The sequence below is a fragment of the Apodemus sylvaticus genome, chromosome 10 (assembly GCF_947179515.1).
Source record: "Apodemus sylvaticus chromosome 10, mApoSyl1.1, whole genome shotgun sequence".
NCBI classification, from domain to species: Eukaryota; Metazoa; Chordata; class Mammalia; order Rodentia; family Muridae; genus Apodemus; species Apodemus sylvaticus.
Genome location: NC_067481.1, coordinates 98722099 through 98747598, shown reverse-complemented (window position 1 = coordinate 98747598; position 25500 = coordinate 98722099). Strand labels below are relative to the sequence as shown.

The window sequence follows — 25500 nt, the reverse complement described above, 5'->3', positions numbered from 1 at the left end:
TGCTTATGAGATATTATTTATACATGATATAAGTCCTGGCCAACAAAAGTGGGCAGGGCGTTAAACATTTTGACGCTAGAGGGCAGGGAAACAAGGTCTTCTGTAGTCCAGGCTGGCCTTGCACTCAGGATCCCCAATCTTCCAAGTTCTAGAACAACAGGTGTACCACTATACCTGGCTAGTATTCAAATTTGTTTATTTGTTTGTTTATTTTTGGTATCACTATGCAGTACTCGCTGGCCTTGAACTCACATGCAAATCAGGCTAGTCTCTGACCCACAGAGACAGGCCTGCCTCTCCTTCCCATGTGTTGGGATTAAAGTTATGCACCACTACACCTTGCTCAGGTTTATTTTATTTATTTATTTATTTATTTATTTATTTATTTATTGTTTTTTCAAGAGACAGGGTTTCTCTTGAACCTGTATAGCCCTGGCCCCAAATGCAAGACTTCTATCCTCCAAACTCTTGGCTGCACATTTGTAAAGTAGATGTTGTCAAAGGTGCTAGATGAGTTTCCTTGGACCCCTTGTCAGGGTGAAGGCCATCTGGCCCACTGTGACTCCATCTTCTCAGGCTCAGGGGTCTTCCTATTTCTGACTTTCTGCTCCGCAGTCACCTTGTCTCTGCTCATATCCATGTGCATGATGTTGGGGAAGCAAGGGTTAATCATGAGCCTAATATCAAAGAGAAGGCAATGAGTCGCAAACTTGAAATAAGCATTCTCCCTTTTCTCTGGCAGCCTGGCTGAGAATCAGATTGGTAACAAAGGAGCCAAAACTTTGGCAAGATCCCTCCTGGTTAACAGAAGCCTCACCACACTGGAGTAAGTAGGACACTTCGGGCCCCTGGAAGAAGAGAAGTTTAAGCTGTCTCCCGTCTTTGACATATCTTGATTTTCTCCATCCTGTCTCCCACTTCCAGACTCAGCCCATTTAGAGCAGCCAGTGGCTGAGCTCTTGCAGACCACATGTCCTTCCTGGACAGCTGAGAAAGCAACGTCACTGATTGTCCTTGAAGTTCATTTCACAAAACACTTGGTCTTTGTCATCCCCACACCTACTTTACTAGACCATCACATCCTGTTCCCTTCCCTCATCATGCGGGGCCACTCTGGGGAACTCCTTTGCATCACACACACACACACACACACACACACACACACACACACACACACACACATACACACACACACACACTTGATGGAATCATGGCAGAGATCATATATGTGTGTGTGGTGTGTGTGTATGTATGTATATATGTATATGATATATATTATAGAGAGAATGTCTGTGTACTCTATGGAAGCATCACTTGTCAATAAAAAAGCCATTGACCTATATATATGATCACACACACATATATATGTGTATATATATTAGCCATGGGCCTTTATTCCCATGCCCAAGTTCCTGAAATAACAACTCTGAGACTTACTACTTAGGAATAATTACCTAGGTCAAAAGCTTGGGCTCATTGTCTGACTAGCTCACAACTTAATTAACCTGTTTATTCTATTCTAACTCCTGTCACATAGCTAGTTGCCTCTCCTCAGGTGCTTACAACGGTCTCCATCAGCATTCTGGGTGACTCTATCCCAGAATTCCTCTCTCTCTCTGCCAGAACCTCCCCACCTCCTACTTCTGCCTAGTTAATAGGCCAATGGCATTTTATTGATAGGCGATGTTTTCACACAGTACACAGCACACACACACACACACACACACATTTACACACGCACACCATATACATCATCTCTGCCATGGTTTCATCAAATGTGAAATCCTTAATCCCAATTCATTCCTTTTATGATTGTAGATGTTGGTGCCACTTTACCCTCTTCCCACCTTAGTAGTCTTCCCCCACTCTTTTCTGCTAGCCTTCGGAGTAACAGCATTGGACCGCAGGGGGCTAAGGCTCTGGCAGATGCTCTGAAGATAAACCGAACTCTAACTTCTCTAAGGTATGTGGCTCCGCTCCTGGCGGCAGGAAAGGGCCCAGAAACCAAAACCCTGGCTACAGGAGAGACTGTAAAGTGGGGAGGATTAAAAATGGAGGCTTTGGGATATCGGCTTCAGGTTCCAGACTCTCCCAATCTGTGTGCTGCTGCAAGTCCCTAAGGTTTCTCAGGACAATGAAAAGCCTGCCTTCAGAAGATGACACTGGGTATAGGTTGCTATGTCTCTTTAGGAGCCTGTGGAAGTGTCTGCCTAGTTGAGGGTATATTAGTGTTATGTTTTTTTCTACTTATTCAAAGGAAATTTTTGTTGTTATTGTTCTAAAATGGAGTCTGGCTGGGTAGTCTTGGCCAGCCGGGAGCTTGCTATATAGCCCAGGCAACAGTTCCTCCTGCCTCTGCCTCCTAAGTAATGGACTTAAAGGTGTGCACCACCACAAAAACCAGGAGAGGTTTTTGTTTGGTTTGGTTTTTTAAGACAGGGTTTCTCTGTGTAGCCCTGGCTGTCCTGGAACTCACTCTGTAGACCAGGCTGGCCTCAAACTTAGAGAACCACTTGTCTCTGCCTCTCAAGTGCTGGGATTAAAGGTGTGTGCCACCACTGCCTGGCAAAGTTGTTTTAATGTTTTATTGAAATTTAATTCTATGCAATTTTATCATTTTGAAGTATATCATTCATTGGCATGTTGTACATTCAAACTGTTTTGCAAGCACTACCTCTATCTAGTTTCAAAATGTTTTTTCTTTTTCTTTTTTTCAAAATGTTTTTGACTGTTAATATTTGCTTTCTTTCTCCTTTTCTCCCAGCCCTTAGCAAGTTTTCTACTGATGTATTGATTCTGGACATTTCATATAAATGGAATTATACAAGTTTTGTGTCTGTCTTCCTCAACTAGCATAATGTTTTCAATTTCATCAACATTGTAGCATATTGATATTTTCTTGCACTTTATAGCTGAATAGTATTCCACTGTATGGGCAGGCCACTGTCCGCTCATCCAGTCATGCACAGACAAATATTCAGTGTATCTTTTTCACACTTCTATTCAGCGTCTATCTTTTGGCTATGGTGAATAATGCTGCCCGCGAGATTTGTGTAGGAGTATTCAAGTGCTTGTCTTTAATCCTTTGGGGAATATACCTAGAAATGGAATTGCTAGAGCACATGTGAGACTAAGTTAAGAACTTCCAGACTATTCCACAGAGGCTGGGCCCTTTGACATTCTCATCAGTAGTGCGAGGCTTCCAGTTTTCCCACGTCTTCACTGTTATTTGAGTACTGTGACTCTCGATTTTAATGGGGACTACCCTGACCTCATTTTATTATACCAGTAGATAGCATGCACATTTTGTTTCTAGTTGGCAGGCAGCTGCTTAGAGACTCCATACAGGAAGGCTAATGGTCTTTCCTGGGTAATGGACCTTGAGAAGGTCACGTCATAAATCTTTCCACAGAAGCCAGTTGCTTCCTGTCTTGGGTACGGCCTCTAAGGCGGGTATCCCCACTGCAGTATGAGGCCAGGCCACTGCTGGGCATCTCTTGTTCTACTGGTAACACACTCCTCCTTGCCTCTGTAGCCTCCAAAGCAACGTGATCAAGGATGATGGTGTCATGTGCGTGGCTGAGGCCCTGGTCTCCAACCAGACCATCTCCATGCTACAGTGAGTGGACATAACTCCCACTGCCCTCTCGCTTCCGCTGGCCTCTGCCTTGCTCCTGACAGAGAGAACAGGAGACAATCCGGAGGCTTTCTGACCTATTTGTACAGTCCCCAAAAAGCATGATGTTACTTGCTTTTGCAGAGAATAGGTGTGACTAGGCTGGCTTTGCTGACAGACCCGTCTCATCTCTCACAGGCTACAGAAGAACCTAATAGGGCCCAGAGGAGCCCAGCAGATGGCAGATGCCCTGAAGCAGAACAGGAGCCTGAAAGAACTCATGTGAGAAAGGCCAAATCGATATTCTTGGTGTCAAGCAGAAGGCCAGCCCTCCCTACATACTTGTGGGCGGGGGTGGTGGAGGTGGTGGATGGATGGATGGATGGAAGATGAGTGATGGAATAGATGGATGGGTAGGGAGGTGGATGTATGAACGGATAGACTGATGACTAAATGTGTAGAAAGAGGGATATATGAAGGGTTTAGAGAAACTGGCGACTGGGGAAGGCAGGTAGCGGCACAGAGCACTGGACGAGGAGGACTAAAGCCCAGGCTCGGGGCACTGGGTGCCTCAGACCTCACAGGCATGCTTTCATTACTGCTTCCCTGCCCTCAGAAGGAAACATCTCTTGGCCATCTTCACATAAAGTCCCAGATATAACTAAAGGCTAGCCCTTGGTTCTTTCCAAAGAGTTATGATAGGGGTCACCTGATCATCTGCAGTGACTACAGATGAGGACAACTGAGGGCCAACTGCACTGGACACCCTTGAGACAGAAGTGATGTCTCCTGAGCTCTGACACCTAGGCACAGTCTGCCATCGTATGTCTCTTGCAGGTTTTCCAGTAATACCATTGGTAACAGAGGTGCCATGGCCCTGGCTGAGGCCCTGAAGGTGAACCAGTGCCTGGAGAACTTGGAGTGAGTCTACGTGGGGGGTTGATAATCACCCTTGCCTGAGCCCATTTCCATGAGAGAGCCCTACCAACCCTGGCCCTATGACTGCTGTTCCTGCCCCTCCGTCCACCTGCTGTTCTTTCTATTCTGCCTACAGCTCCATTTCTCTGCAGTCTTTAGAATGACAAGGTCTATATGCCTTGTCCTAAGTGAGCACCAGTGGCAGAGGAAGAGCTTTAGAAGGTGGGGCGGGGCTGGCTGTGTTCTGCTGCCACGGTAGGATGGTTTTGCTCCTTCGTTTGCTCTGGAGTGGAGCTACCATATTTGCAGCCCCATGTCAAGGCACATTAAACCTCAGGGCTTACCTCCCTGAGGAGGAGCAAGAAAGTGTGATGGGAGAGGAAAGGGGGATGAGGGGAGGTGGTCTTAGGTCCCCAGCTCCCTGCTGGACGATGCCCCCCCCCCCCCCCCGTGGGCATGGCTCCAGGCTGGGTCAGACAGCTCCCTCCAGGTCCCAGGACTGCCGCATCAACAGCACCTTGTCCTGTGTCTGCAGCCTACAGAGCAGTTCCATCAGTAACACGGGAGTGGCGGTGCTGATGCAAGCCCTCTGCGGTAACCGGACTCTCTCCAGTCTCAAGTAAGCGCTGAGCCCCAACCCCCGCAGCCAGGATGCTTTCCCTTTGACCGGTGCGAATATAAGGCCTCTGGGGCTTGGAAAAATCTGTAGCTGGTTCTAGAACGTGGCACCATCCCTTTTCCTACGTTGTCAGCTGTGGCACCAGTGGGCCGCTCCCGTAATCCTTCAGGTGCCATTTGTTCTTCCTAACTCAGATCCTGTCCTTTTCTCCCCGTGTGCTCTACACTGTTGTTAGTCCAGATTAGAACCCTGGCTGGCGGAACAGGTTCCTTCACATTTCGTCCCAGGAGACCAAGGGCCTGCCTGTGGTGTCCTGGGGTTTGAAAAGCCTAACCACTTGGACTTGCTCTGTCAGAAGCCTCACTTACACGACTGAGTGCTCAGTCTTCTGTCTCCTCAGCCTACGAGAAAATTCCATCAGCCCAGAGGGAGCCCAGGCCCTAGCACAAGCTCTCGGCACCAACAACACTCTGAAGCACTTGGAGTACGTGGTAGAGAGAGTCTGGAGGGATGGAGGTCAGAGGGAGATGTGCTTCTTCCCCTGCTCAGCTCACCATTATGGTGGGTTAGAGCCTTGGCATTGCCACAGCTCACAAGGTTGGACAAGGGCTTGATTTGGGAAGGGTCAGCAAGGAGACCTGGTATCTACTGGCAGCCCTGATATAAGAACTCTCCAGCCTTATCCCTGGAGATGGATAAGTACATGGGAGAGAACCCTAAAGAGTTGGCACAGGACCATGCCCATAGGCAGTAAGTCCTGTTCTTGGTTCTGTGTCCTGGTGGCATAACCTGTAACCACATTGAGTATTCTTGGCACACAAGAGGTCCCCATAAGCATGAGCCACACAGACTCAGTATCAGTGCTGACAATGTGTTTTTTGGGGAAGATGGGGAACAGGATCCCCTAGTGTCCAGGATGGGGTGGTTCATGGTAGCGCCTCACTAGCTGCTGTTCCCTTTTGCCAGCCTGACAGCCAATCTCCTCCATGACCAAGGTGCCCAGGCCATTGCAGTAGCCGTGGGAGAAAACCACTCCCTCACACACCTTCAGTAAGTCTACCCTCCCCAGTCCCCATTCTCAGTTGCAGGGCTCACAAGCCAAGTGTGGGAGGTGGAACTTGGATTTGGGACAGGTATCCCCATCCTAGGTTATCCTCACACAGACCTAGATTATGAGGCAAGTGTGTGACTCATGGTGATATGTTTCATGGAGAATATCCGAGCTTGTCCCCATGGCTACACTTGGTAAAACACTGACTCTCTGGCCTGAAGGGAACTTCAGGCATCCCCCTGCCGTACCCTGCATAGACTCGCCCACCGACCAGACCCTCCCGGCTCCCTCAGAGCCCACAGTGTCTATTCGTGGGCCACGTGGTCATGGGCCTGTTTCTCTCCAGCCTGCAGTGGAACTTCATCCAGGCTGGAGCAGCCAGGGCTCTGGGACAAGCACTCCAGCTGAACAGGACCCTGACAACCTTAGAGTAAGTGTGGCCGTGGGGACAAGGGGCAGTGTCCAGGCACAGCGCTGGTCTGATGAGAGAGAGGAGAGGAAAGGGAGAGAGAGAGAGAGAGAGAGAAAGAGAGAGAGAGAGAGAGAGAGAGAGAGAGAGAGAGGAGGGGAGAGAGAGAGAGAGAGAGAGAGAGAGAGAGAGAGAGAGAGAGAGAGAGAATGAATGAATGAATGAATGTGGTAACTCACCTTTAATTCCAGCACTTGGGAGGCAGAGGCAAATGGATCTGTGAATTTGAGGCCAGCCTGGTCTACAGAGTGACCAGGACATCAGGGGCTACAAGAGAAACTCTGCTTCACAAAATAAGTGAAAAGTGTGTGTGTGTGTGTGTGTGTATGTGTGTCTGTCACGCGTGTGTGTGCATGCACTTATATTCACTTGCCCTGACATATGTGTGGAGGTCAGAGGACAACTTTCAGGAGCTAGTTCTCTCCTACTCTATGAGTTAGTTCCAAGTTCCAAGACTGAAACTCAGGTCATCAGAGTTGACGGCAAGCGCCTCTACTTGCTGAGCCATCTCCCTAGTCCTCACAGTGTGTGTATATATGTATGTATGTATATGTATATATCTGTGTGTGTATTGTGTGTGTGTGTGGGCATACCACACATACCAGAGTGTCAGAGTGTGCGTGTGGAGGTTAGTGACAGCCTCAGGTGTTGGCCCTGACCACACCTGTTTGAGACAGGCTTTTTTCCCCATGCTGTATATGCCAGGCAATCTGGCTGTAAACTTCTGGGGTTTCTCATTTTGCTTCTAATCCCCCTGTAGGAGAGCTGGGGTTACAGACATGTGCTACTGCATCCAGCTCTCTGTGGGCTGTGGGCATCGTAACTCAGGGCCTTCTGCCTACAGGCAAGCCTAACTCACTGAGCCCACGGCTTTTGCATCACCTTGTGGTTTCTCTCCATCTTTCACACATCTTCTCTAGCTGGTACTTCTCACTCTTTCCTACTGTTTTACTGCTAGACCCTGGGGCTCCTTAGGGTTCCAACTGCTCAACTCCTGACGACCTCCCACATCACTACCTGGGTGGTTTGAATGAGAGCAGCGCCCCATGGGCTCATATGTTTGGAGTTGGTGGCCAGGTGGTGGAACTGTGTGGTTACGATGAGGTGTGGCCATGTTGGAGGAAGTGAGACACTGGGCATAGACTGTCAGGTTTCAAAAACACAAGTAATTCCCAGTTAGCTCTCCCTGCCTTATTAGCTACGGTTCCAGCACCATGTCTGTCAGCTGCCTGCTGCCACGTTCTCCACTATGATGATGATGGTCCTAGATTCTCATCCTCCAACAAACTCTTCTCTAAGTTGCCTTGTTCATGGTGTGTTATCAAAGCAATAGAAAAGCAACTCCGAAACTAACACAGCTGTGTCTCCTGAACTCCAGCACAGCAATCCACACCCATGTTGCCTCGAACCCTCAGTGTCTCAGGTGTTGCAAGTTGCTGCATCCACTTGCACACAGGCCTGCTTCTTAGTTCTCCCTCTGACCCCTGGCACCAATCATTGTGCAAGCTTGGGGCCCCAGCTGGCCTCCCACCATTCCCAGCACATCTGTGAGTCCTGCTGACCTCTCTACCACCTCTCCTGCTGCTTCTGTCCACTGCCACCATCCAGGCCACACTAGCACTCACTGGCCACACTGCGTGGCATCCATCCACAGCTAGGCCATCCCCCTCAAGCTGCTGGCCAGAGATCTTTCCAAAACATCCATCCATCTTATAAAGTGACTGTACCTGTAGAGTGAAGTGTAACCCTGCAGCCTGGACTCCAAGGTTCCCAAAGGCCTCCTCGTACTTCCAAGCCTCTGTCTTCCTCACTCCATGAACTCAGCTGTCTCCCAGGTTTCTTTAGATGTTCCAGCTTTCTTTGTCTCTCAGTCCCTGGTTTGGCTTAGTTTATTTCTTCTGGGTACCATACTGGGGTAGGGACTTTGCTGGTCTTCCCTGTAGTTTAGACCTGGCCTATCAGTTTGCTTATTTAATAGTGCCTTCCTAGCTGAGTTCTGAGAGAGCATTAATAAGTTGTCTATTGCTGTAATAACATGTATGACCATCACCAACTTAGAAAGGAAAGGATTTAATCTCACCTTACCGCTTGTAAGTCAGCCCATCTCTGAGGGAAACTAGGATAGGAACTTAGGGATAGGAAGGGTGTGGAGGCCACTGAGGAGCGCTGCTCACTGGCTTGCTCAGTTTCTTTTCTTATGTGCCTACCCAGGGCTACCTACCTAGGTACCTAGCACCACCCACAATTCGATGGGCCATCCCACTTCCATAAGTAGCACATAAGTCGGCCCACAGGCTATTCCTGAGGAGGCATTTTCTCAATTCCTGTTCACTTGTCTCAGAGGATTCTATCTTGACGAAAACTAGCTGGTGCAGGGCAGAAGGTGCTTGCTGCTTCGGACCCCCAGTGCCTGGGACATGCCCAGAGGCTTGCTGATGAACACAAACTGCTTCCTGACACATCACAATGCCCGTTTGTCCCGAACCCATTGACTGTCCCAGAATTTGCTTTTTTCTTCCAACTGGAAGTAGAAGAAAAGATGCATAGAGCCCAGCCAGCAAGAATGGCACAGAGCAGGTGGTGCTGGTGCACACCTTTAATCCCAGCATTAGGGGGGCGCAGAGGAAGATCTCTGCTTTTGAGAACAGCCAGGGCTACACAGAAAAACTCTATCACCTGCACCCTGCAGAAGAGTGGTACAGAGAGGACTATAGGTTAATGTTTTGAAAAGCATACTTTTAGTCTCAAACCTTGTTGATAGCAATTTCTATGTCTCTTTTCTTGTCTGCCTTGGACAGTTTGTTCAGATACACAGAGACTTCCTAGGTTTCTCTGTGTATTAATTATGAGGCCACAGGCACAATGGTTGCTCAACAGGGACAATTATCTAAGGTGACTTGATGTAGGTCTGGTGTGTGTAAAAGGACCCTACCCCATTGGTCTTGCCCAGAGAGTTGGCTTGTGCTGTTTGTCCCAATGGGTTACACTGTGTTCAGCTTACAGGAGAATGCCATAGGAGATGAAGGAGCTTCCTCAGTGGCTGGCGCACTGAAAGTGAACACAACCCTCATTGCTCTCTAGTAAGTTCTGTGGGTGTGGGAGCCAAGTCCGTCACCCCTTCACCAAGTCCGTCACCCCTTCACCAAGTCCGTCACCCCTTCACCAAGTCCATCACCCCTTCACCAAGTACGTCACCCCTTCACCAAGTCCATCACTCCTTCACCAAGTCCATCACCCCTTCACCAAGTCCATCACCCCTTCACCAAGTCCATCACCCCTTCACCAAGTCCATCACCCCTTCACCAAGTCCATCACCCCTTCACCAAGTCCATCACCCCTTCACCAAGTCCATCACCCCTTCACCAAGTACGTCACCCTCTCATGCCACAGCCGTCTTTATTAGTCTGGGAAAGCTGTTTGGCTTTTCTAATACTAGTGATTGGGTAATCAAACATGTAGGAAGGATTGCAGGTACAGACAGCATTCGCCCCAAGCCCTTCCAGAAGACTACTTCACCTCCTATCCACATCTAGGCCTTGTTCTCGGATGTGGGAGATGCAGTGTTCTTGGAAGAATCACAGGAAAACAATCCTTAGTGCAATTTCTCAACAGAGTATGGAGGGAGGCCTGGTGCAGGGCAGGGAGAGAGGCACGATTACCCACACTGATTTGCATTATCTTATATAGCCTACAGGTGGCCTCTATTGGTAGCCAAGGGGCCCAGGCACTTGGGGAGGCCTTGGCTGTGAACAGAAAATTGGAGATTCTTGAGTGAGTATTCCTGGCGATGTTGACAGATATTTGCTGAAAAAACAAACAAACAAACAAAAAAAAAAAAAAACAAAAAAAACCCCCAAACAAACCAAAAAACCAAAACCTGAAGCTACAGATTCAAAAGGAATAAATATTATCTATTTAGTGGTATCCCCACAACCTCACACCCAGGAATCAGCAGTCAACTCCTGGTGTGGGTGGGGCTCCCCGTATGCCCACGTCACTTCTGCTCTCCAGGGTCCTGTAACCACAGTGCACTGTGCACCTCTGCATGGAGAGTTACTGCTCCTATCTCAGCCTACGTTCTCCTTCTCTGGAGTAGAAAAAAGGACAGGTTTCCATTAAGTGCTTAGGAAGAAGCCACTCCCAATTCCCGAGATTGGTAATGTCCAGATAAGCGCATTCCCATCTGGAGGGACATCAGTGTCACCCCACAGCCTGTCTCTGCAGCTCAGGCTTCTCACTTGCCCTGACAGCTTACGAGGAAACGACATTGGGGTAGTTGGAGCCAAGGCCTTGGCAAATGCTCTGAAGCTAAACTCCAGCCTCCGAAGACTCAAGTAAGTGATCTTGTGTGACCCACATGCAAGCCAAAGCAGCCGCTTCTGCCAGTGCTTTCCAGGGAAGCACACAATTTCCTGTAGTTGCTTCCTTCTACATGCTAACTGACTGCGGTGCTCTGACCATTACTGACCACGTCCACCAAAGGTAGCTGTGTTCATTTTCCTTAAATAATTTACTTAAAATACAAAGTTACAGTCTTGGGTAGAGTACCTGGCTACAGTTTAGAGGTCAAATGTCAATCTAGCAGTTGCTATGGTGCCTGTGGACCAGCAAGCTCAGAACCGCTCTGCCATTCTTGTCTCAAAAAGGCAGTGTTGCCTCCTTACGTCTCTTCTGTCCTGGAGACTTACCATGGTTCTCCATTTCCTCTCTGTCTAGTCTCCAGGAGAACTCACTGGGGATGGATGGGGTCATATATGTCGCCACCGCACTGTCTGAGAACCGTGGTCTGCATCATATTAAGTGAGTACTCAGTGGTAGCCATCTTTTCCAGTGACTCAAAACTGCCCCCAGACCAGGTTCTGCCTTTAATCCAGTTCTGGGAGTGAGGTGATCTGAAGACATTCTGACAACTCCGTGGGGAGACTAGGAACATGCCAGAGTGGTGTGCAGGAGGGATCCCAGAAGGGCAAATTCAGTAGGGTCCTGAATTCATTATAGTGACAACCACTCTACTACAGACGCTGTGGATGCTGAGGTCTGCCCTAACTCTTCTGTCCTAGTCTCCAGGGAAATCCCATTGGGGAATCTGCTGCCAGGATGATCTCAGAGACTGTCAAGACAAATGCTCCCGCATGCACGGTGGACATGTAAGCGAGTTCCTGGAGGACCATGCAGAGATTCAACTAGAAACTTCTCACCAGAGGACCTCTGGTCTCTGCAAACCTTCGTGGAACCGGAAATGCTGCTGGGCCAGCTCTCAAGCTGGTCTCCTCAACAGAGGAAGGGAGGGCACTCCAACAGAGCTCACAGGCACCTTTCCTGCCTAGGGTCAGTCAGAGGAAAGATGGCCGCTGTTATGGGATGGAGAAGGGAAGTGTCTGCTACCAAGGGGCACTCGGAGTAAAGTCCCAAAGCTCCTCAAAGTCGGAGCTGGTCCTGGCTTACACATCCCCAGGGTCTTCACATGACCCAACTTAAAAGAACAAAAGAAAACAAAGTAACAACAGTGTTCCTGCTCTGCACACAGCTCGCATGCCAGTCTCTGCAGTCTTCAAGCCCACTAAGCACATTCGCTTGCCAAAGGTGACAATGGGTCCATTTTTTCTTTTCTCAAGAGAATTAGAAAGTTTCGGGATGTGACCGTTAGATACATATGGAGAAGATATGAGAAATCTGGGAAGATAAATGAACGGTTAACGCTAAGACTCTGGAGTGAGAGTTCAGTCTCCAAGGCCCCACACTCTCTTTAAGACCTCTCAGACATCTACCATGCCTTGCCATAGTTGCAGTCCAGCACACTGGTTATCCATTGTGAATTAAGTGTTGGTACCGTGATGCCATTATCCTGAATTTAAGCTTTCAAGAACTCTACAGTGGCTATGGTTTCCCCATGGAGACAAATATGCTGTGCTTCCTGGGGGCTTCCTTCCATTGTGTGACTGAAACAGGAAAACCCACATAAACTTCACAGCTCTCAACTAAGGCTCTGAGATAAATGCTTATGAAGACCACAGGGTAAGGACAGGTATGGTGGTGCAGACCTTTACTCCCAGCACTTGGGAGGCAGAGGCTGAGGAATCTGTGAGTTTGAGGCCAGCCTGGTCAACGTAGTAAATTCCAGGACAGCCAAAACTACACAGTGAGACCCTGTCTTAAAAAATGAGTATTCAGGAGCTGAGCATGTAGCACACACTGTAATTCTAGTGCTTGCGGGACAAGAAAGGAGACTCATTTGAGGGCAGTTTAAACAACACAGTGAGTTTCAAAACAAAAATACATGTAAGTATTCAGAAGTTATGTCAGTTGACAGTTGATAGCGAGAGGCGAGGTGATGTTCTGTATGTAGGCAAAGAGGCAACACATCAAGGAACTCGACAAATGTAGTCTCAACAAAGATTAACGTCAAGAATAGCCTGTAATCCCAGAACTTGGTGGAGACACGAGGATCAGTAGTTCAAGGTTGTCTTTGGATACATAGTGAATTCAAGACCAGTTTGTGCTACATGAAATCCCATCTCAAGAAAACAAAGGAAAACAAGTGACTAAGTTGGGACAAGTGAACATGTGTGACCAAGGGACATCACTGATGGAGTAGTTTTGCCAAAAGTGTTTGCCTGAGCCTAACTGTAGCTGTATGGTTACACAAAGCCCACATGCAAGGGCTGTCTACAAAGCGGGCCTGCCTGCAGAAAGATGGTACAGCAGCCTGGAGATTGTTTTAAATCAGCGAAAAAAGACCTAACAATGAAATACAAGATCCTTAATTGTCTCCCAGGCTGCAGCAAAAATACAACCTTCAGAGAACATTTCTTGGAAACAGAAAGCGTATTCCTCTTGGCTTTGAAGGGTATTGTTCCTGGGTAGAGGACGCTCTTTCTTTAGGCACTTTTATGATGTTGTCAGTGGAGGTGGTCCTGGGCCCCTCCTGGCTGCGCCAGCAGCAGCCGCTCCATCCTTCTTACCTTGTTTCTGCTGAAGCTGTCAGGACAGCAGTCAGTCAGCGAGCACCTGCTGGGAAAGCTTGTATGTGGGTGTGAGGGCCAGACACAGTAAGGAGAGGGTGCCGAGAGCAAGCCTCACCAGGCCTAGAAGACCCCCTTTCCAGAATGTCTGTCCAGAGCCCACGATCAAGGCTTCCCAGTGTCTGGCTAGCAAGGTTTAGCTGCTTCACCACAAGGAAGCCAAGATGTGGGTCTGGAGCTGAGATAAACTACTAACTGGAACAGTGGTTTGGCTTTCTTCCTTTTCGTTTTTTGATTTAATTTTGAGCAGTTTCTGTTGCTGTCCTCTGCTATTAGGTGTGTCCCGCTGCTTTCCCCCTCAGGCGGTTAAAATCTGTTAGGAGGGTGCTTCGCCTTGCCTTGCTCCTCCAGCCTTCCCGCTTCTGCCTGTTTTCCACGGCACTGAACAGCAGCCACCGTTCACTCTGCTCTCTGCTGTGGTTCCTGATAGCCTTGTGTGTTTAGCCATATGAAAATTTCCCTCTCCTTTGTCTCCCCACCTCTCCTTTGCTTTATTCTTCCCTGTCTCCCTCCCTCCTTCTGATTTTACTAGAATTCTGGGAGAGTTCAGAGATAAGTGTGTTCTGTTCATAGGTTTATCTGGAGCCTCCCATGACTGCACATCTGTCAGCCATTACTAGACATACACACTATACATGTGTTAGGATATGTCCAAAGTATCCCCGATACTTGCTATTTGTACCTCCTGACTGGCTGTCTCAGTTACAACTACACATCTTGGATGCCTGTCTCTTAACACTTTTCAGTACGACTTCCCCGAAGCCTTTTTATCCTCCCAGCACCCCTTTCCACGAGTGTACCTAGTTTAAGGCCATCATCTGAGCTCTTCCTATAACACTAAGCCTTGGCTGGCCCAGAGCTTCTGTATAGACCAAACTAGCCTTGAGCTCACAGAGATGTTTTCAGAGTGCTGGGGTTAAAGGCATGCATTATCATGCTTTCTTATTTTGGGGGTTTGAATATGCTTGACCCAGGGAGTGGCACTATTAGGAGGTGTGGCCTTGTTAGAGTAGGTGTGGCCTTATTGGAGGAAGTGTGTCACCGTGGGGGTGGGCTGTCAGACCCTCCTCCTAGCTACCTGAAAACAGTCTCCTTCGGCTGTATTTAGATGAAGATGTAGAGCTCTCAGCTCCTTCTCTAGCACCATGCTGGTCTGCACAGTGCTGTGCTTCCTGCTGGGACTGAACCTCTGAAATGGTAAGCCTGCCCCAGGAAAAAGTTTGCCTTTATAAGAGTTGCCTTGGTGTCTCTACACAGCAATAAAACCCGAAGACCTTCTTTTCTCTTTTCTTTCTCAAGGCAGGTTTTCTGTGTAGGCCCTGTCCTAGAAGGCCATCTGTAGACCAGGCTGGCCTTGAACTCAGAGTGGCCTCTGCTTCCTAGCACTGGGACTAACGGCCTGAGCCGCTGCTGCCAGGCTGACTGATGTTCTTTTTTAACTTATCTCTAGAGGTTTCCATTACTGAGCAAAATCAGTAATTCCATAGCAAAATATAGGAAGTTCATTTTGCTGTTCCCCTATTGCACACCAAGCATCTCAGCCTACGTGCCTGTCATTTCAGTCTTTGGACACCTTTATGCTCCTGTAGTTCTGTCCTACCTGGTCTTAAAAAACAAAAGTATTTTTTACTATGTGTGTGTCTGTGTGAGGGTACGTGCTTGTGAGTACAGCTGCCCAAAGAAGCTACGAGAATGTATCAGATAGCCGGGAGGTGGTGGCGCACGCCTGTAATCCCAGCACTCTGGAAGGCAGAGGCAGGAGGATTTCTGAGTTCGAGGCCAGCCTAGTCTACAGAGTGAGTTCCAGGACAGCCAGGGCTATACAGAGAGACCCTGTCTTGAAAGAAAAAAAGAAAAAAAAAAACCCAATGTATCCGATGCCTTGAACTGGTGCTAACAGGTGGCCATGGGTCACATGTGGTGGGCGCTGAGCTTCTGGAAGAGCAGCACGCTTTCTGAGCCTCCGAGACATCTCTCCTGCTCCAATGTTTTGCCTTTTCAGGCTTAAAGGGCTCTCTGAGCCTTTCATACATGTTTACAATGAGCTATGATCACATACACTGCCTCCCCTTTCTGCTCTCCCCCAAACATACTCCTGTCCTAATTTCATGTCTTTTTTGTTTGATAATCCACTAAGTCCATATGTACATGCAGAAGGGGTCACCCACTGGAGCATGGGAAACATACCTGTGGGAAGACCCTAAAAAAGAAGAAAAAGGAAAAAAGATTTTCTGTCTTGAAGTAGCTATTAACTGCCAATAGCTCCTCAGTACAGAGGGGCCTAGAGATCATTTCCTCTGTCTATGTGGGGATTTTGGCTGTCTCGATCTTATACAGATCATATGTGATGGAGTCTTACTTAGCCAGTTTAGGGCTGGATCACAGATCATGGTAGAGCATAAGGCTCTAAGTTCCATCCCCAGTACTACAAAACAGAGACAGAGAGACAATAAAAATCCCCCAGAAGACCCAGTCCAATCTGACTTTCACACACACTCTTCCTGACTCCTCCAGAGAAGGCTTGCTGCTTCTTACTCTGGGTTCCCAAGGTTCTAGTACTCCTGACTCTGTATGTACCTTCCATGTAGATGCTAAGACTCATTCATCTCAGAACTATTGTTAGCATGACAGCTGAAAACTGTAACTGCTCAACAAATACTTAGTGAAAAGAAATCTGCACAGGAAATGTACCTATGGCAAAATGATTCCATGGTCACCGCCACACAGACGCCATGTACCAATGTCCTGGGTTCCAAAACCGCCTTTTATTAATTAGTGAGCCTGGGTCTTTACCCTCCTGGCCTCCTGAGTGGCCACAACTGTGTCACACAGCAGCACTGTACTGTCTATGTTACAGTCCCTCTGTCACTCCCACACATTGACAGCACAGAAAGGTGGCCCAGCTGACACACGGTCAGGGTCCCTGCTGAACAGTGAGCTCCAAACCAGCCGGAGACTTGGTCTCGCTGGTCGTGGTGGCACACGCCTTTAACCCCAGCACTTGGGAGGCAGAGGCAGGCGGATTTCTAAGTTCGAGGCCAGTCCTGTTCCAGGACAGCCAGGTCTACACAGAGAAACCCTGTCTTGAAAACAACAACAACAACAAAAAAACAAAAAACAAAACAGAGACTCGGTCTCAGGAGGCAGCAACTGAGGAAAGCCCCGCCCTGCTGCTCACACCACAGCGTGGACCTCTGAGGCCTTCCCAACTATCAAGCCTGTAATGGGCAGCTGCACCCCTCCCCCAAACAGATTGGAAAAGAGAAAATTTTGTTTTCTTCTTGTCTCAAGTAAAGAGGACAGTCTTCATGATTTCCACGGTTAGCCTTCTGGGTTTGTTTTACATTTATGTATGTCACATGTTTCACATGTGCCCGCAGGCATCAGAAAAGGGCATCATACGCCCTGGAACTTGAATTATGAACTCCAGTTTTCTGCAAAAGCAGCAAGCACCTTTAACTGGGCCACCTCTCTAGCCCTGTGACTTTTTCTGTGATGGCAACAACAACAGCAACAAAGACACAACAACAACAAACAAAATAAACAAAAGGAGTGCCTGGGCAGTGGCGGCCGCGTGCCCAGGCAGAGAAGGGCAGAGACAGGAAGTTTAAGTCAACCTGCTCTTCAGGAAAGTTTATGCAGAGGCAGGAGGATCTCTTGGTCTATATAGGGAGTTCCAGGACGGCCAGGGCTACACAGTGAGACGCTGCCTCAGAAAGCAAACAAACATGTTCAACAGTGACAAATGCTAGCTCAGATGTAGAGGTACAAGTTGAGAACAATGCTTTTGAGTAAAGTCTCATTATCTACGAATACAGTGCTGAGTGCATTTTAAGTCCTGCTGTCTCTGTGTGGAGTGGTGTGAGCGCCCGTGTGCCTGTGCTGGTGTGTGGGCGCCCGCGTGCCTGTGGAGTGGTGTGTGGGTGCCCGCGTGCCTGTGGAGTGGTGTGTGGGTGCCCGAGTGCCTGTGGAGTGGTGTGTGGGCGCCCGCGTGCCTGTGCTGGTCAGCGAGTTCCCTCTGTGAACCATGTGAGCTCTGTGGACTCAACTCTGCTTGTGCTGAACGCCTGCCCACTAAGCCGTCTAACAGTTTACATTTTGTACATGTTATGGAGAGGTAAGTAGCTTTTGAAATCTGACGTTATAACCTAAATGACAATAACCCCACCCTTTTCTTCTGTGTGTGGTGTATGCACGGGCCTAGGGAGATGACTCAGTGCATATGGCCACTTTCTACATAAGCGTGAGACCCTAAGTTTGGGTCCCAGAACCTACATACAAAGGTGGGAACCTGCATGCCTTTCACTGCAGCTGTCTACAGGCAGAGGGACGCACATCTCTGCGGTCAAAGCCAGCCGGATCTGCAGAGCAACCAGGGGTACACAGTGAGACCCTGACTCAAAAACAAACTAATAACAAACAGCAAAAATAAGGGTATGGCTCCACATACCCGTAACCCCAGCACTGTGCACCAGCAGCTTATTGGCCAGCCAGCCGCAGTGGGAAACGGCACGCTGCAGTTCAGGGAGTGCCTTTCAAGGACCACGGTAGACAGCAATCGGGAAGACACCCGACGTCCTCCTCCGGCTTCTACATGCATGGGCACGGACATGTACCAACAAGGTCGAGGCAGATGAGCCTCTGTGAGTTCAAGGCCAGCCTGGCCTCATAGGAGTTCTAGACTAGCCATTGTTACATAGGGAGGCCCTGTCTCAAAAACGAAACAATATAAGAATTGCCAGTTGGGCTGAGGATACAATTCAGCTGACAGTCTCGAGCAAGCATGAGGGGCTGAGTGCAGTGCCCAAACCTTTAGTGTGCACTTGTAATCCCTGGGAAGCCAGAGGTAAGAGTGGAGCTGATTGTCTAGTCAGTCTAGGATAATTGATGAGCTCCCAGGCCTCAGTAAAAGATGCATCCCTACACCCTCCAAAAGGTGAACAGTTCCTGAGGAACAAGCAGAGATTGTCCTCTGGCCTTCATACATACATGCCTAACAGCACTAACGTGTGTACCTGCTCACATTAGAACATGTGCATACATCACACAGACACAGACACAGACACACACAGACACACACACACACACACTCATACACACACACACACACACACACAGACACACACACACACGGATGCTTGCTAGCAGGAGTAGGTAGCAGTAGAAGGAGCCAGGCTGGGGAACTGTGATGGCGGCATGTAATTTGAAGTTAATCTGCCTCCCAGAAGAACACTGGTCCTCTGAGAGAAAACAAAACATTCATAATCTGCAGCCTCTCTGTGTCCTGATGAATAATGACAGCAGCCAGGACTTCTATGCTATCAGTCTGTATTTCTCAAGGGATTTTCCTGTAGATTTGAATTACTTAGAACACAGGTCTGGGGATCCCAAGTGTCAGGAGATAGACAGAAGAAAATCTTTGTTGGGGTTTCATAATGGTTAAGCCCAGATGGTGTAGGGAACAAAACACACGTTACCTTTCCAGCCTGCCGAGCCCTGTTCACCTACACATCTGAGGCTCTTAATCTGCCTGGGTCCCTTGGCAGGAAGGTCAGAAGTCATTGTCACTCTCGTCCAAGGGCTCCGGTTTCCGGACCCTTCGACTGGGCTTAGCTGGTGAGAGAGCAATGCTTTCATCTTCCAAATCGTCATCATCTTCTTCATCATCTTCCATGTCAATTTCACTGTCCTCTGAGTCTTCCTGAAGCAAAAAGATGGCAAATATAACTGAGGTGCTAGCTCACATTGATATCTTGTCCTTAGAGACCCCACTTTACCCTCGCAAAGGCAATGACAAGCAGTACCCATATGGTGGAAGGTTGTGGGAACACAGCACGCTGCTAGCTGAATGAGTCCACTAGACTGAGGCTAAAACTAGTTAACTCTTTACCAGGGTTGTTGAACAGGGCTTGGCTTTCCATGGATGTCTTGGGAATGCCCTTAGCGTGTGCTGAGGAACCTAGATGCTGCATGGTTCCTGCAGTCCAGAGTCGTCACACTGTTAGAATTCTCTTCTTTAGAGAACAGCCACCTCCTCCACCTACTCTGCTCTGTCTGCTTCCTTTCAAGCAGAAATTCTTGGAAAGGCCAGACCTAGTGTGATATAGGCCTACAATTTCAGCATTCCAGAGGCTAAGGCAGGAGGATGACTATAAATTTGAGGTCAGACTGAGTTACATATAAAAAGGATAAATTACTGTACTCAAGTGTCCGCATGTGTTACCCCTCCATTGCCTAAGCACAGCAATCTACCCCATAGCCTGATCCGCTGTTCTGAAGACCGAACAGACTCCAATCCATCGGGACACAGTCCTGTTTCTTAAATTCAAACCTTAATTTCAACTGGCTGCTCCACACCGCTTGTGGATATCTAATAGGCCACACGTCTGAGAATGTCTAAAACCAAATTCCTGACCCACCTTCTCAGCCCTCTCCTTAACTCATCTCTGTCTCAGGAAGTTAAAGCCCCGGGCTCTTGTTACCCCACAACTGAAGCAGTCTGCATGTCCTCTTCATCACACTGGTGCAACCACCCAAGAAAACAAGATGGTCTGACTGGGAACACCCAGAGCCTCACCCCGTCTCACCAGCCACGTCCTCACGCCCTCAGGCTGTAGCGCCCTCACCTGCAGTCTACACAGCTACACTTGTTGCCTGTCTCTTGGCCCAGCTCTGGGCCTGGGCTCTGTCCACCCCAGCATAGCTCACCCTGTCCCCTGCTTGGGTCTTTGCTCCAATTTCTCATTAGAGAGGCCTTGCCTGACCATGGGAAAATCCCTTGTCTCTGTCATTTCTTACCTCCTGAACTGACTTTATTTCTTCCCTAACAACCATGACTGTAGTATGTCTGCTAGATTGTTCCTAGAACATATGTGTCCTAAAGGCAAGGACTGTTTTTGTTCCCTGCTGTACTCAGACCTGACACTGATAGGACTCAATAGATTCATACTGAACAAACACATAGGAGCCCTGTGACGGGCTGTGTGAACACAGCCTCCATGGAATAAACAAACGTGAAGACCTGAGCCATTGAGGACGCACTAATTCTGAAAAGCATGCATGCAAATCAAACAGAAGCCAGACACAATTTCCAGGAAGCACCGGCTCTTTAGGCCAAATCCTCCATCTCAGCCACGGGTCGACAGGAATGGATGTAGCTACCTTATCATGTGCATCCTTGCTGTTAAAATGAAAGCTATAGCTGAGTGATTTCCTAACCTCTCTAGAGACTGTCCTAAGAATTCAAGGTACAAGTGTTTCTGTGTCCTGCTAGGCAAGACTAGGAACTAGCCTGCTCCTGTGAGTCTAAGTACCACACTGTGGTACTTAGTACGCCAAGTGTCATACAAGAGCATAAGGTTCTTGTGAAGGTACTAGTGCCAGACCCCAGACATAAGCCTGTGTCTTACAAACTGACCTTGGATTGGTGTCTTTCCAGTATCTTTGCTACATGGGACAAATAGCATGGCCAGGGACTGTAACAGAAATGACTCAAAGAGCCTGACCATGCATACCCAGCCTGCTATTTTGAGAACCCAGATTTCCCTTTTTTGGTTAAGTTCTTTATCTATCTGGTGAAGTTCAAGGCACCAGCATCCTGATCTCAGCCTCCTGCCAGGAGTCTCCAAGGCCCTGGTCTAGGAAAATATCTTTTCTGTGTTCCTGCTCCAAAACTGCAGAAGGGCGCTGAAGACGGGCTGGTGTTAGAGCAGGGCCTTTGGCATCACCACTTCATTTCTAGGTTAGGATTCAGGGCCTGATGGCCACACACACCTTTCTCATCTTTGGTCTTGGTGTTTGCCCTGCTTAGTAGAGTGACATAAGAGATCACTGTGCAAGAGTGGATGGGATCTACTGAGGGCTTCCTGCCCAAGAGAGGAGGCGTCACCCTGGAGGAAAGGATCTGCCAGCCCTGAGCAGGCCAACACACAGCAACAAACACATGAGGCAAGCAAAGAAAACCAACCTGCTTCCTGGAGCTGGGAGTCCTGCATTTACCTAAGAGGGCTGGTGCTGCTTGCATCTTTGGAAAGTGAGAATGGAAAGAACCGTGAGAAGGTGACAAAGCAAAGAAGGGCAAAGGGTGCGCACATTTGTGTGAAGCAAGAAACGAGCTCCTAACAAGCAAGGGAGAGCCAGCCCTTCACAGGCCAAACTCCAGCAGTCAAGACGTGTGCTGGAATGGGCAGCTCCCTGACTGCGGGCAGCACCTGAGCTAAGCTATGAGCACAGCCCCAGACCAGGAGGCACAGGAGTGTCGGGAAGGCGATGGACTCACATCTTCGTCCGAGTCTCCACCTTGCATTGTGCCCACGATGCGTTTGCTGGGCCTTCCTAAGAAAACAAACCACAAAATGATGAGATCCTTGGGAAATATGGCAGGAAATGGCATTTAAGACTTCCTGTCCTTGGAAACCTGGGGAAATACCAACACACACACTAACAGATGAACTCAGGTGAGCCCCAGCTGATTAGAACTGCCAACAAATAGCAGTCACATCCCTGTGTCTCTCCTCCCTCTATTCTGAGAGAGAAATTCCCTATAGAGTTGAGGCTGGCCTTGAACTCTTGTGTCTTGGCCTTGAATTCTTGATTGTGCCTCATCCTTTAGAGTGCTAGGACTATAGGTGTGAGCCACCATGCTGGACTTTGCACTTCTACATTGAAAGATGAGACCAAGGCAGTAAAAATTAATGAATCAGGGTGTGATAACACACACCTGCAATCTCAGCACTCATGAGACTGAAGTAGGAGAGTCCTTGGGAGCTCAAAGCTAGCTTGGGCTCCATAGTGAGAATGCCGCCAGCACCACGACCACCACCACAACAAACAAAACAATACAATTAACACGGGCTGGCAAAATGGCTCAGTAGGTAAGGGTGCTGTCCACCAGCCTAGTTATTTGAGCTCAATCTCCAGAATTTACATGATATAAGGGAAAACTGAGTCTCCAAAGTTACCTTTGGATATGTGCCCAAGTGTGTACATGTGTGTACACACATAATTGAATATTATATATAAAACATTTTACATGAATGGTAGGGGTATAGATTAGTGGTGGAGCATTTATCTATATGCTTAAAGTCATGGATTTAATTTCCAGCACCACAAAACCACGAAAAGAATCATGAGTATTTGAAAAACATATCCTCTGTTATCCTGGCAATGGGCAAAGAGACACCCTGTTGTTGTTGGTATCCTTATACCAGTCAGGGGCAGAGCAGATGTCAGTCCTTTGTGCATCCTAACTTGATGGCCAAAGCTTTTGTGTGTCTAGGACTCATAAAAATCAAATCAAATCCAGATAGTATGGCATGGAAGGAGGAAGGCAAACCTGTGGACTGAAAGGCCTCCCACAGACCTGCCCTCCAGTGTATAACACTGGTGGGCCATAGACAGCTGCTTGCCACCATGCCACACAGCACGGAAGCAGGATGCTGCCCAGGGGTCCACCAGCCATGTGGGTGGCAGCCCCCACAATGAACAAGTCTGTGCTAGTCAGATGGGAGAGAAAGCAGCTTGAGCATTATGAAGAGATGGAACTGGAGATTCGAGGGTGGAGAGGGTAGCTTGTTGTGAGTGGCCAGACTCAACACCTGAGGCCACGATGAGGTCCTAACCTGAGTTGCCACTGAGGGCCATGTTTGAGTCCATGGCTACACAGTGGCAGGGGTCGGTGTCCGTGGCTCATATGACCACTAGAGAACATGGGGATGACCTTGGTCAGGGCAGCTGCTAAAGGCCATGCAGATGTCCAGGGCCTGAGCATAACTAGCCTGCCTCTCACTGGATGTGGTGCTCTGGACAACTGGCCTGCCTCTCAGCAGAGGCAGCACTTGGGAGGGGTGGGCTGTACCTTGCCCAGGCAGCACAGTGGAGCTGGACCTGGTAGCAGGCATGAGTGAGCCAGCCCTGAGGGCATGAGTGTGGAAGAGCTGGTCCTGTCACCCATCTGCCATGGGGTGCACAGGCACAGAGTGATACACCCCACCCTACAAAAGCTGCTTTCAGGGTCATACTCTTGGGAGACCTAGCCCTGACCCTACCAACTATAGCACTGAGGAGAATCGGCCCTGCACTTTGCCTGGATAGCATAGCAGAGCTGACCCTGGTGGCAGCAGTGGGTGTGGGGTATCGGGGGCAGTGTACATGATCAGTCCAGAGGTCGAGAACTCGGGAGAGCACCTTGCCATTTGTCTACCATGATGCGGCATAGGTGCAGGGGTGAAGCCTTGCCCCCTTTGTAACTCACCAGCTGTGGCAGTCAGGAGAGCTGGCCCTGCCTCTAGCCAGGTAAAGCACTGGGGAAAGTGGGCCCGGCACCTCACCTAATCAGCACAGTAGTGCTGGCCCTGGTTGAGGGGCAGTGGGTGAGCAAGCCCCAAGGACAGAGTGAGGAAGAGTTGTCCCTGCCGCTAGCCCTCTGCTCCTTCCCTTGTGTCACTTAAGGCAGTCAGGAGTGCCTACCCTGGGGTCATGAGAGAGGGTGAGCTGGGCCTGCCCCTTGCTGGCCGCAGCGTTCTCTGGAATGGGTCCTGAATCTTGCCTGGGCAATATAGTAGAGCTGGGACTTTCGGAGAAGGCACAGGTGAGCCCGCCCTGAGGGTGTGAGAGCTGGCCCAGCTCCTCAAAGGCTGCAGCACTTGGGAGAGTGGCCCCAAGCCTCCACTGCACAGCACAGTGGAGCTGGCTCTGGAGGCGCGGGTGCAGGTGAGTTAGCCCCCAGGACATGAGAGCAGGGGTGCTGACTCTGTCTCCTGTTGATGGCAGCTAGCCCTGGTGGTAGGGATAAGGGAGAGCCAGTGGGCCGATCAGCTCAGTTTCCACCCAGGCATCTGGGCATTTAGGCCTCTGAATTGGTCCATCCCAAAATCTCTAATATTAGTGAATGGCTGGGATTCGAGAAAGGGTCAGTGCTGCTGATCCAAAGCTGCAGGATCTCCATGACAACAGATCTCCACAACACAGGACAACAACAGGATAACTGGGCGGAGTTCTGATGAGGATCCAATGTTGACAGTGCCACAGAAGTAGGAGATCTTGAACCAGACAAGTGACTCATTGCAATGACCATTTGCAAGAGAAGGTGTGTGCACAGAGGGACATACTGTGGGACACACTGTAACACACTGCAGCTTCCATGATGAGATGTTTCCTATGCTTTGTTTTGTTTGTGTATGTGTTTTATGGGGGGGGGGTTGCAAGGATGAAGGGTGGATATGAGGGGATGGAGAGATGAGTGGGACTGGGGTGCATGACGGGAAACTCACAAAGAATCAATAAAGTTAAAAAAGAAAATCATCCCCTCAGTATTTGGGGAGGAAATGTCACTGAACTCCATTGTTAGGTCACATGCAGTAGAACTTTGTTGCTATCTGTGGAAAAAGAAAATATTCTTCTTTCACGAACCAGTGTCACCTGTACTTAGATCTAGGTTGAAGTTTCAGATAAAAATGTGACCAGGCTCCTGCTGGCTAGGTCCAGGCAGTGTGGAGGAGAGGGGCACTGCTCAGGGTAGGCCCAGAAGTGTTTGCAGAAGCCCTTCCCTTGGTTAGACAAGTGCAAGTCTTATGGCATTTGAAGGTCCTAGCCACAGGTTTTGGAACTGGACTACATGATTTTACTCTGTAAGTACTTAATCAGGATTTGAAACAAACACTGCTGTTCTCAGACTAACATTGAATAAGTTACACAGCTTTTTCTAGTGTTGGCTCCCATCCATTAAGTGAGTTTTGTAAGAGGCACTTATGTAACCCCTTTTCTGTGTTAATTCCTTGGCTGAGAGGGATGTAACTGCATTGACCA

The 25500-nt window shown here is 48.8% G+C and overlaps 2 protein-coding genes and 1 pseudogene across 11 annotated transcripts in view; 2 read left to right on the top strand and 1 right to left on the bottom strand.

The window, feature by feature from the left end:
* Window positions 1-17508, top strand: part of Nlrc3 (NLR family CARD domain containing 3) — a 31292-nt gene extending 13784 nt beyond the window's left edge. For 7 of the 8 annotated variants that reach the window (XM_052197933.1, XM_052197932.1, XM_052197934.1 and 4 more), the window contains 14 exons: window positions 743-826; window positions 1880-1963; window positions 3536-3619; window positions 3815-3898; window positions 4454-4537; window positions 5070-5153; window positions 5554-5637; window positions 6120-6203; window positions 6551-6634; window positions 9670-9753; window positions 10361-10444; window positions 10924-11007; window positions 11390-11473; window positions 11734-17508. In XM_052197933.1, coding sequence (XP_052053893.1) covers window positions 743-826; window positions 1880-1963; window positions 3536-3619; window positions 3815-3898; window positions 4454-4537; window positions 5070-5153; window positions 5554-5637; window positions 6120-6203; window positions 6551-6634; window positions 9670-9753; window positions 10361-10444; window positions 10924-11007; window positions 11390-11473; window positions 11734-11824 — 1183 coding nt within the window. In that variant the 3' untranslated portion in view covers window positions 11825-17508. The other variant, XM_052197939.1, reaches the window with a different exon arrangement.
* Window positions 17509-19006: 1498 nt separating this feature from the next.
* The window catches only part of Cluap1 (clusterin associated protein 1), a 44504-nt gene continuing 38010 nt past the window's right edge, over window positions 19007-25500 (bottom strand). For all 3 annotated transcript variants that reach the window (XM_052197942.1, XM_052197941.1, XM_052197943.1), the window contains exons 11-12: window positions 21974-22029; window positions 19007-19396 (exon numbers count right to left, since the gene is read on the bottom strand). In XM_052197942.1, coding sequence (XP_052053902.1) covers window positions 19247-19396; window positions 21974-22029 — 206 coding nt within the window. In that variant the 3' untranslated portion in view covers window positions 19007-19246. The remainder of the gene's footprint in view (window positions 19397-21973; window positions 22030-25500) is intronic.
* On the top strand, window positions 22851-22981 carry LOC127695706 (uncharacterized; annotated as a pseudogene).